Source organism: Hemitrygon akajei, chromosome 5 (genome assembly GCF_048418815.1).
Source record: "Hemitrygon akajei chromosome 5, sHemAka1.3, whole genome shotgun sequence".
Lineage (NCBI taxonomy): Eukaryota > Metazoa > Chordata > Chondrichthyes > Myliobatiformes > Dasyatidae > Hemitrygon > Hemitrygon akajei.
In genome coordinates this window covers 144,939,643-144,951,633 of record NC_133128.1, presented here as the reverse complement: position 1 = coordinate 144,951,633, position 11,991 = coordinate 144,939,643, and the positions used below count along the sequence as shown (strand labels likewise).

General features: G+C 40.8%; 1 protein-coding gene across 1 annotated transcript; it reads left to right on the top strand.

Moving 5' to 3' along the window:
* Nucleotides 1–395: 395 nt before the first annotated feature.
* Nucleotides 396–10,403, top strand: LOC140728268 (secreted phosphoprotein 24-like). Its single transcript, XM_073046762.1, has 7 exons — nt 396–724; nt 926–1,029; nt 2,536–2,664; nt 4,963–5,229; nt 7,393–7,437; nt 8,901–8,942; nt 9,048–10,403. Exons 1-7 carry the CDS (start codon nt 556–558, stop codon nt 9,087–9,089), a joined length of 798 nt encoding a protein of 265 aa, XP_072902863.1. The 5' UTR covers nt 396–555; the 3' UTR covers nt 9,090–10,403.
* The last annotated feature ends 1,588 nt before the right edge of the window (nt 10,404–11,991 follow it).

The following is an 11,991-nucleotide window of genomic DNA, read 5'->3' as shown; positions in this document are numbered from 1 at the left end:
TCTGATCAATAGTTTTTCAGCTGAAACACTAACTGTTTCTTTCTCCACAGATGCTGTCAGGCCGACTGGATATTTTCAGCATTTTCTGATTCGTACTGTTTTGCTTTAAGAATCTCTGGCGGGATAATCCTTCTAACCCTTTCACAATAGTTGCTTTGTTTTCTCTCCAACCTCTGGTCAAGATCATTGCCACGATATACTTCGTGCACTAAATGAATGAGTCATGTGGGAGAATTTGGTTGCTTTGTATATATTTTCATCTGAGGAAACAATAAACCTTTTGAAAGAGAGACTCACTACAACAACATGCCAATAATCAACTCACACAAATTGAAGAAAAATTCTTAAAGGAAATTATTTTACTAAGAATCCATGCATAGTTCTGTTATTTGCTGTTACTTCTGCACTCTGAAAAGTTTGCAACTGAGCGTTTACATTTTTAGAACAGAAACATCTGGCTGTAGTTACAGAAACTTTAATCATATTACAGCTCAGTTGTCAGCAGATTTCTGTGCCCACAATCACCAAACTGTGCAAATATGAGTCAGTGTTTAAATGTGGTGGAGGTGCAGTATAAAAAGACCGAAGCCAGTGAGGCGAGGGCAGATCGAGAGAGAGAGTAACAGCTCCTTCGCTCTGAAAAACCAGCCTGCTCATCTCACACGAAGCAGAATGAAAACCTTCCTGCTCGCCATCGCTGCCTTGCAGATCCTCCACTGCTTAGGTAGGTACTGGCACCTCAGAGTGTCGGGAGTTATTGATCATGAGCTTCCATCAGCGTAATTTCACCCATGTGTAAGAAGAATTGATGGTAAAGGGTACATTGTGTAAATTTATTCTAACAAGTTCTGACTAATACCACTTGAACAAAGCAGCTGAGTTTATTCCGGAATATTTTCTGCAACTGTTCCTTTTCTGTCTACAGGAGTGCCAAACCCGGAGGATGCCCTGAGAGCAGCGATTATAAAGCTGAATGAAATAAGTGAAATCAGTCATCTTTGCGGCATTGTCAGCAGCACAGTAACAGACGTAAGCATGTTCTGGTCCCTGAGTGTTTCATTGCTTAAACTCCGGAAAAATACCAGTGAGAGCAGAATTTTACTGTCACTCGCTCTGCAGAGGGTGAACCCCAGTTGGACATCAACCCTTCTTTGATTCTGATTAGAGTCAAATCTGTGCGAAACAAATGTAAAGTTCTTTTGAGGGTTTGCTAAGAAGTCCTCTTTCGTTTTCTGCTTCTTTGCTGTTTTGCAATTAACTACCTGGTGAATTATCAAGAGGAGATTTTGATTCGCTCTCACCCCTGGAGGCAAGGTAGTGTTAGGATTGGCTTTCAGCCCGGCCTTGTTCTCCTGGGGCCTCCCATAGTCAACCCAGATCACATGAGGACCTCATTTCACACATTGGAGGTTATTGCAGTTCAGTGGCCTCCTGGGTTAAGTAGTATATGATCTACTCAGTGTCATCCAATGCCAGGATCAAGAGACCCTGAACGTTAAGAAGGTTAACCCCATTCTTCAATGAGCAGGGTGATCAGCAACGCCTCCTGAAGGCACTGCAATCATTATGTGCACTAATGTCATCCATCCCATCCCTAACCTCCTGTGACTCCACACAACCAGCTGCTGATCACTGTTACCTAGTTCAGAAACTACCTGTGATCGTAGCGCCTTAGTTCCATTCACACGGAAAGCCACCCCATCAAAACCCTTTGACAACCTTTCACACACTTAACCTTCCGAAATCCGGGTCTTACTGTTGCTACCACACACCCCTAGTCACAGACGGCACACACAACTACACAACCCCTGAATGAACAATCCACCCCCTTCCTGAGGTCATCATCACCTCCACAGTGACTAACACCATCACACCTCGCCCCACGGAAGACGATCATATGCTTCCTGTGATCACAGCCCCACCCACAGTAAACACAATCCTTCTACAATCATTATGCAACACTCTAATTTTTCCATTATCCTTTAAATTCCTTCACAGTGTAACACGAGCACCCCACAACAGCCTAACCCCTCATGATCACACCACTCTTCATAAATCTCCCATAACCCAATCCCACGATGTTAGACCACATCTGCTTCCCTCAATTACAACAGTTTTTAATTTGCACCAGAAGGACACATTGATTTAATTTACTTAATCTGATTAAATTCATTCTGATCTCTTTATGTGGAGTGTGTAGCAGTCCTGACAAGATATTGCTTGTAAGAGGAGTATAGCATTCCATTTACCAGAAGAGTCACCCCAGAAACCTGGGAAATGGTCTGGACTCTTGGTCAGAAAATTGCCTGGAGTGAATGGTCTTCGGTGTAACTTACTGATGATTTTCTACAGCCCAACAGTCACAGACGAGTGCACTGAGCTTCTAAATGCCACATCATATGAAGCAGAAAATAACTAAGCTGGAAACTGGGCAATTTTCCTGTTGCGATGCTGAAAGCAACAGCTGATACACCTCAAAGCATAGCTGGTGGTCATGTTTGAGAGTTTATAACTGACACCTGTTTTTTCACGTAGCTTTCTCCCACAGGAAAATTGTCATACAATGTGGATTTGGCATTTGCTGTGCAAGAAACGGTCTGCTCCAAAAATTCTGGGCTAGAATTTGATGACTCTAGTTGCCCTTTCCGGCCAGCAAGAATAGCTGTAAGTACTGAGGTTATGCCTCTCTCTTCAGTAGTTTTCAGTGAAGTTAACCAACAATGCAAAACACTTTCATAAACAATGGTAAATATTATCCGACCCCTGGTTACCGGGAGTTTGTCAGCCCTCAGCCACAGAGTCCTGCACTTTTACTTTACAAGATCCTCACATATTTTCATTAAAGTGAAGACAGTGTTGAGCCTGACATCCAAGAGGTTTCAGCACAGAGTTTCTGTATTATGTTCATGGTCAGAGGCATTCAGCTCGGCATGGTGTGGAGTTGGCTGTTCTGAGCACTGCGGAGAACTGAAATGCTGAAATTGTTTCTCTCCAAATAGAAGGCCTGAAGAAAGGGGGGAGTGTAGCAGAGGCAACTCTGCCAATAAAGCAAATTATGGCTTCAATCAGAAATAAGTTGAATAAATCCAAATTAGCCTCAGGGATAAAAGGATACGGCTCTATTGAAGTGATTTTATGCTCTAATTAGTTCAATTCTATTTTGCTGCATCAATTCCTGTAAACTTCTCGGCCCTTTTACATTTCTTGTACTGGAAGGAATGTGAACAAAACTCCACATTATGGAGATGTTAAATAATCCACATGGTTTTGTGGTTTGATCCTGGGAGGCAGTATATGAGATGACATCAAGGCAGATATAAAAACATCTCAAGATTTAATATTTCAAATGCATTAACATCCACATTCTTTATATTGCATTCCTCTTTCAGCATGTTGTTGTGAAATTGGCCAACAACAGCTTGCTGAGAACTTAACCCTTCCATGACTAGGTGACTGTCAAGTGGCAGGCGTTGGCTGAGCTCCATCCTTGCCTTGATCTCCAGAGAACTGGCAATGGACGAGCAGGAAAGAAGCTGAGCAGTGGAGAAAGTGTGTAATGCTGGAATACAGCAGAGGCTACTACATACCACATCCCATTGCATCCCAATATCAGCTCTGCGAGGCAGGCATTTTCCTCACTCCTTGCACAAATGTTCTTAGTTGGGTGGAAACAGAATGGGCCAAATTGCAAGATGACTGGTCAATCCACTCCTCCATACTGCAGCTCCTTCTACATTATTTACTTTTCTCTGGCAAAAGAACAGGCCATCTTCTCTGTTCCCTGTGTTTACCTTCTGCTCATAACACCTAAGAGAAATAAAACATTTATAAAAATTTTAAAAACAATGCTTTTAAAGCGAATGTCAATTATACCCAATTATTTCATCTTCACAGTTGCTTGTGGCAATGCATTCCACAGAATTGCCACCCTCTGGCTGATGAAAGCCCCTCCCCATCTTTGTTCTAAAGGGACTTCCTTCTATTCTGAGGCTGTGTCCTCTCATGATGTTCTGAGGTCTTAAATTGGGTTATCTTGAGGAAACGACCACAAGAAATTGTGAGCTCTAGTATATATAGGCAGAAGTCAGATCTACTTTTGGCATTCGCCACCACCACCACCCCTCCCATGCCCACTGGACTGACTCCCTGCTAAAATGATGCTGGCGGGGTGGAGACCAGGAAATTGTGCAGACTGAGCATGCCGACAAATTCCACCCTACTGTCACTACAGACATACTGTAAGTGAAGGACCAGGAAAAGATTACCTGTCTGAGCTCATCCCAAGTATTGGCAACACCTTGCACTTCTCCTTATATATGAACACCTAACAGATTCCACTCAGAATCTCCAGGTAGACACCAAACTCGGGCTAAAAATATAGTCATATATAGACTTATAGTTACATTCTGTAAATATAAACTATTGAAAAGATCAATTTTTGCCTCCTTAACATACAGCACAATTCTTTAAGAGCAAGATACCGCTCTGTTAAATCATTCCATCAGTTTATTTCATTAACCAATTGGGGCAGCATGCTAGCATAGCGATTAGTGTAATGTTATGACAGCAACAGCAATCCAGGCTCAATTCTCACTGCTGCCTGTAAGGAATTTGTACATTCTCACTGTGACCATGTGGGATTTGGTTTCTTTCCACATTGCAAAGATGTATGGGTTAGTAGGTTAATCGGTCACATGGGTGTAATTGAACAGGCTGTCTTGTTAGGCTGGAAAGGCCTGTTATTGTGCTATATCTATAAAAACAAATTGGATACTAAATAAGATGGTTAGGTTCTCATTATGAATATTGTTAGAATAATGCCAAGAGTAAAATACAATAATTTCAGTTGACTATTTTACTCAAGAAAGTGTAATCTGCAACTCTTGAGAGTGTGTTAATGAAGCACAGGATTTTAAAGGGCCCAGTAATTATGCTTCAAGAATTTGAGTTTTGTTTTCTCAGGAAACTGCTAACTGCAGAAGTCGTGTTAAGTACATGGTTGATGAGGTGCTGGACGTGGATGTGGAATGCCATGGCTTCAGGAAGGCCAAGGGCAACGGAAACTCGATGGAAAGGGTGAAAGTGAATGGAGGGAGAGGTCAGAGTGAACCAGCTGCAGGAACAAAGAGCCACACTAAGCCACCCAAAAGGGGGAAAGGACACAGAAGGCCATTCCAAAGATTCATCTATAGTGGAGTATCTTCAGAATTAATAAACAGCAGTGAAGAGGTAACCTCCAAACAAACATAAGACACAGGAGCAGATTTTGACCATTCAGCCCATTGAGTCTGCTCCACCATTCCATCATGGCTGCTTTATGATTCCTCTCAACATCATTCTCCTGCCTTCTCCCTGTAACCTTTAAGACCCTTACTAATTAAGAACCTATTAACCTACCCTCTAAATATACCCAATGACTTGGCCTCCACAGGTTCACGTGACAATGTATTCCATAGAGTCACCACTCTCTGTCTGAAGAAATTCATTCTCACCTCTGTTCTAAAGGGACTTCTTTCTATTTTGAGGCTGTGCTCTCTCATGATGTTCTGAGATCTTATATCGGGCCGTCTTGACCCGTTCTCATATCACGCTAACAAGATGATCATCTTTTAGAATGTATAATATGGAGGAGAGAAAAAAACTTTCAGTTATAAGATAGTGTTGTCTTCAGATCTAGATTGCTACACAGATGCTTATTCCATACTGTTTAATCTTCTCCTATAATCAGCAAAGTGATTGATTATTGAAGAATTCCCTATGTCCTTTATGCACTGCATCTGCCACATTTACCTTCAAAATTCAATAACAAACTTTGTGAGTTCTATTAAGCAGAAACCACTCTCCAGAAACGTGTGTATTTGCTGGGCAGCACAGTGATATACCTTTTAGAGAAGCTGCCAGAGATCCAGGTTCAATCCTAACCTTGGGTATGTCTGCGTGGAGTTTGCATGCTCTCTCAATGACTGCATGCATTCCCTCCAAGTACTCCAGTTTCCTCCCACATTCCAAAGATGTGTGGGTCAGTAGATTAATTAAGCACTGGAAACTGTGCATGGTAGAATCTGGGGGAGAATGTGGCAATGTGGGGAGAATAAAATGAATAAGTTAGGATCAATGCAAATAGGAGCTCATTGGTTGGTGTTCACTTGCTGGGTCAAAGGTCCTGTGTTTGTGCCGCATCTCTCTATGATTCAATGCATTTTCTACTTACCAAAGGAGTCTGAGAGAGCAACATTATTTTGTCTAGTTAGATGACATCATGGTTCAATGTGATATATTTATATCAATTTTTCCTCTAATCCTTGCCATTAAGCTTTCAACAAGTAGAGGTAAATATTGATCTCAGTTAGCTCCAGCTATAAGAATGAATTACCAGTGCATGCAAAACTGCAATGAGACTGCCTTTCCACATCATTCTCCAAGGTGGTTCAATTCCAGAACCTGGCTGGCCCAAGAGGGAGCCAAGTTATGATAGCCAGGAGGCTGCCTGCGTTGCTTTGCAGAAGCTAAATAGAATTTATAGATCCCATTGGCAGAGCTCGGATTGTACTAATCTGAGTTCCCAAAGCTATTCAAAGGTCCAAAGGTTAATTTTATGCATGTACAAAACAACTCTGAAATTCGTCCTTCTCCGGATAGCCATGAAATAAAGAAAAACATGGGAATTATTGAAAGAAGAGGCATCAACATCCCCACCTCCCAGCACAAAAAAAACAAAAATAAATAAAACTCCCAAACCCCAAAATACCCCGCCCCCTCCCTTGTACAAAAAAAACTAACAGATCACCCACATGGTAAATGGCAGCTTGAACTTCAAAAAACCCAAAACCCCAACCCTTCCCTCACAAACAAGACAGCAACAATAACATCAAATCCCCAACCCCTCCCCTTGGCAAAAAACAAGTGACAATAACTTCAAACACCCAACCCCTTCCCCCCCCCCCTCAGAAAAGAACAGAAACAATAGCACCATATTGGCACATATTCTGCAAGGATGGAAAATTATGAGCAAGGAGCAATTAGAAATTCCTCCCTAAATAATGGCTTGGCTTCACACTCCTCTCTTATTCCCAAATATTACTCCTGCATTTCCCAACCTCTGATTTGGTGTGCTGCTTGTTCAATGCCCAAGGACCAACCATCCACGGTCAGTACAGATATGCTGGGCTGAAGGGCCTTTGCACAGACTTTACTGTTCTATATTTATGTTCCATGTTCTAAGATCTGTTCATCAAATTTTTTTTGTGCCCCTTGTTGGGAATAACATTGAGGATGGCAGCATAGAGTTCTGCTGCTTGTCAGTATCGTTTGATGACTGATTTCACTTTGCTAAACATAGATATTTTCTTCATTCCCCTGTACTAACATGAACTTCTTAATATTTTAATACAGCTGAGAATCACCTCAGAAGAATTATCACATGAGTCATCATCGAAGGTATGTGAGCTGAGCTTTCTTGGATTGGGAATAGCATACGCTAAGGATTGAGAAGCACGCATACTAGTATGTTTCCTTTGGCATTCAGACTGACCACTGTTGAGTCTAGAGCAACTAAAGCTTTCAAAACTATCATTGATAACCTCTGCCATGTTACATTCTTTCCTACAAAGCAGTTTAAGATTACTTTGGTGTCACCTTCCGCAAGGCATGAATGCAGTTGTAGTATTTCCTATACATTCAGCAGCCACTTTATTAGGTAAAGAGGTTCAGTTGTCGTTCAGAGTAAACATCAAAAAGGGGAAGAAAGGTTTAACATATAGTGCATTCAGAGACGTGCTTCTGCACACCATTGTTCTAATATCTGGCTATTTGAGTTACTGTCACCATCCTGTCAGCTTGTGCTAGCTCAGCCATTCTCCTCTGATCTCTCTCATTAACAAGGCGTTTTCACCCAAGAACTGCCGCACACTAGGTGCGATGTTTTTTGTTTGTTGCACCATCCTCTGTAAACTCTAGAAATCCCAGGAGATCAGCAGTTTCTGAGAAACTCAAACCACCCCATCTGGCACCAACTATCATTCCACTGTCAAAGTCACTTAGATCACATTTCTTGATCATATCTGCATTCTTTTATTTATTGAGTTGCTGCTTCATGATTGGCAGATTAGATATTTGCATTAATGAGCTGGTATACAGTTGTACCTAATAAAGTGGTCACTGAGTTTATATTCTCCAGTTTTGGGCACGCCTACCCTGGGAAACAAACACTGGGCACTTACCTGCTCTGTGCCCTTCATAATTTTATATACCTCTATTATATCACCTCTCAGCCTACTTTACTGCAAACAAACTAGATCCAGCCTCTCCAATCTTTCCTTGCAACTCATGCCCTACCTTATGAATCTTTCCTGCACTGTCTCTAGATAAATGACGCCTCTCCTGTACTGTGGTGACCAGAACTGCACGTGTGCAATCTAACCAAAATGTTGTGAAATTGTAGCATGACTTGCCAGCTATTGTACTCAGGTACTGGCCAAGGAGGACAAGCATGCCAAATCCCACCTTCACTACTCTGTCTACATCTTGAAATTTTCCATGGAGCAAAGGAGGCTGAATCCGGTCCTGATAGACGCATGCTAAATTTTGAGGACCATAGACAAGGGAACCAGAGGACAGAGGTCTAAGGTGATAGGTCAGAGATGTCTGTGAAGTTTTATTTTTAACTAAAAGGTGATTGCAGTCTGGAACTCACTGCCTCACACTTCTTTCATTCATGTACTAAAAGGTGTTTAAGAAGAACCCAAAGAAAGATTGAGTCTTGGCTCACATATGTAATTAAGAAATTAATAGCTTTCATATTTTTGTCCAATATTACTTAGATTGTTTTTTCAGTGTTATTTCCAAAGTCTGAGATCATTGGACCCCTGATTGTACTAAATATATTGTATATTTTAATGCAGCTGAAATTCACCTCAGAAGAGTCATCATTCGGTGCTTCAAGGGTATGTATAATTTTGGATTTTTTCTATGATTTCATATTTATATTATCGACTGTAATAACTTGTTTAAAATTGGATTTGGTTAATAAATGATTCCATTCATCGCAGGAATACAATGACGATTCAAGAGTCCGACATCGCAGACACTAAACATGAATGGCATTTTTGAAAGGCAAAGTTTGGGGTGAATTCAAGGAGACCTTGTTCAGATTAAAGTTAACATTTGTATTTGTTGATATATAAGGGAGACATTTTGCGACAACAAAGAAATCTCTGTACTTTGTAACTGTCCTCCTATGTATACTGCCTTTCATTTTAAACATATGTGAAATATTGCACTCTAACATTCATCAACTTGCTGTTACTTTTCTCTTCAATGCCAAGCATGGAATTCTAACTCAGGCACCTAGTAACTGCCTATGAAATGCTTATAACAAGGTTCCTCTGTCTAATGGTTGCTGCTTCTGGAAATGGGCCATTAGCTGCAAAAGAACCGGTGTGGGATAGAAAGGCTACAACTTTAGAGCCTCTTACCTTCCCAGTATGAAGGTTTAAGTTCATGAGGTACCTGTACTCACATCTGGTCTACAACAGCATGCTGGAAGCATTTGTGAGATGGTGCCTACAGCTGGACAGAAGCAAATAATGAATATAGATGAGTCTTGTTTTGTTGAAAACTTCCCTCCTCAACTGGGTTCCTAGAGCCATACTTATAACTTCAGTCTCATAAGCATAGTGAGATTTTAAAAAAAAGATTAGGGCAGGACATATGCAGCAGGTCTGTAAACTTATGAAGAGAGGGAGATGAAGTTAATGTTTCAGCAGGAGCCTTCAGTCCTAAACATTTTTCCATCCAGCAAAGTCTGGATCAAGTTTAAGAATTTAGCTGAACTTAAAAGACTGTATGTACCTTTCCTCCAATGAGTGCGATACGAGGGGCAATGTGGCATTAACAGAAGGCTCATTAAGAAACATTGGCGAGAAAGCTTCAATGGTCTCATTCACTGGAGGTTCAGGGCAGCAGCTGTTGGGAATGAAGAGCAAGAGGAGAGAGAAGGATGTGGATGTGAGGCTGAAGCCTGTAAATTATCCTCTTATTTGTTTGTTCCCACTTTTCTTCTTCAGTGTTTACGTAGGATTGCGCCTGTTTCCTGCCCCAGGTTGTCGGGTGCAGCTCTGTACAGCTGCTCTCCACACTGGTCTACTTTCAGCTGGCGCAGTGTATGTGTGTGTGTGTGTGTCCGTGTGTGTGCTTGAGGTTGGAGAGGCCTTTGCCAATTCCAGTAAGAAGAACTTGCACATTTGAAACAGACAAATAATTTCAGAGAACTGTTTAAATGTTCTGCCTGTTTCATGTGTTGCCTTTTGCTGCCATTGTCAATGCAATGTATTTTTTAAATCTAATTCTACGGTTTACTGAAAGAGAATCAATAAAAATGATTTTATTGTTGACAGTAAGAACAATTCATTGCCCTGTTTCTGCTTAATGACTGTTATCCCCACACTGTGCATTGTTACAGGTTCCCCTGTAATTTTCTTTTTCTCAGTCTGAGTCAAACGTGTAATGAGCTCAAGTATGTAGTCTTTGTCCAACTCCACCAGAGTTATGACCACATCACAAAATTGCACCTAAAAATAGCAAAATTTGGAACAAAATGTTTAAACTGATACAGGGGTGATAAGTGTGAGTTATGGAAAAGTTGAATAACTTGTGATAACATTACTCATGAATGAAAAAAAATTGTTCATGATGCATTAAATACTCATTGTCTGTTAAAGCTTCTAATTGGCTTGAAGAAGTAATTCATCCCTTACCAGGCCAACTAAAACCAGTAGGCACAATACTTTACCTCCAATAAGATCACAATAGTAGGCTGCTGAAATTAATGGTAGTATGGACAATGACTTGATTAAACCCTGAAACATTCACATGATGAGGGACACCATACGGAAGCAAGCAAGATACTAGCCACTTATACTGTCAAACTGCACAAAGGTATCATCCCTTACCTATAAATTCAGCGGCAACAATGATTCAACAATGTTCCCTCTAAGGTGTGCATGTGTGCGCGCGCAAACATCTTTTTCTTTTTGCTACTAGCGCATAAGGGAATTTGCACTGCGCACAAAAGCTTGTCACCCTCTACCTTGTTGGCATGTTAAGTATATTTCATGATCATTCACTATCACATTTTCTTTTCCAATTCCTGATGTGGATAGTGCTGACAACGTGGAGTTTGCTATGATTTGCCTGTGCATTTTAGAACTGGCTTAATATATACTGTTTTTATTGAAGAAATTATTCAGTGTGCACACGTTGTGGTCACTGGGCAAAAAAACTGCACAGCACAAGATTTTTGCGCACACTGGTCATTACAAGTTAGAGGGAACATTGTGACTGAGATATGTCAGTGATGAAGTGTTGCAGAAATGATCTGTCTTTAATTTAGAGAAAGAGAGAATTTGGAACTGAATGGTTAAAAAAATAAATGGGACGGTCTTGAAGTTGAATGCTGGAGAGAGGCTGAAATATCACATCGCAGAATTAATCTTGGAAGAGGAAAGCAAGAGTGTTATTCAGTGAGTTATATAACAAGTCCTATTCGATGTTTGTTAATGTGGATCTCAAGCCCTCATCTTTGCTACTTATTTTTGTTCAAGTTAATTAACACCAAGCTAGCTATTTCACCTAATCTGTATTGTTTATGCTCCTAAGGATTAATATGTTTTGTATAATATACCCTTCAATATTCTCTCCAAATGCAGAATGACCCAAAAAAACCCGTGGACAGTGCCAGTGAAATCAAACACTCAAGATAACATTTACATTTCCATTTCTTGTCCTCTATAGCAATTTGGAAAATCCAGCACCCTGCCTGAAGCAAGAGAGGATGAGATATTCCACTGCGTAAATGCGTAAATAGTTGGGGTAACAGGGAGATCAAGGAAAAATCATGACACAATTGCAGACACACTGTCACCCTAAATCAAATGTGAACACTGCGCATCATTGATACATTCCTGGACTCTTCACTTTGGTGAACAAGCAGTG

Bases quoted from the DNA above. Each gene is read 5' to 3' on its own strand.
- LOC140728268 (XM_073046762.1), top strand. From the start codon at position 556: ATGTGGTGGAGGTGCAGTATAAAAAGACCGAAGCCAGTGAGGCGAGGG. The intron at 725-925 runs GTAGGTACTGGC...TTCTGTCTACAG, and splicing joins GCAGATCCTCCACTGCTTAG to GAGTGCCAAACCCGGAGGAT. The intron at 5,230-7,392 runs GTAACCTCCAAA...ATTTTAATACAG, and splicing joins TAATAAACAGCAGTGAAGAG to CTGAGAATCACCTCAGAAGA.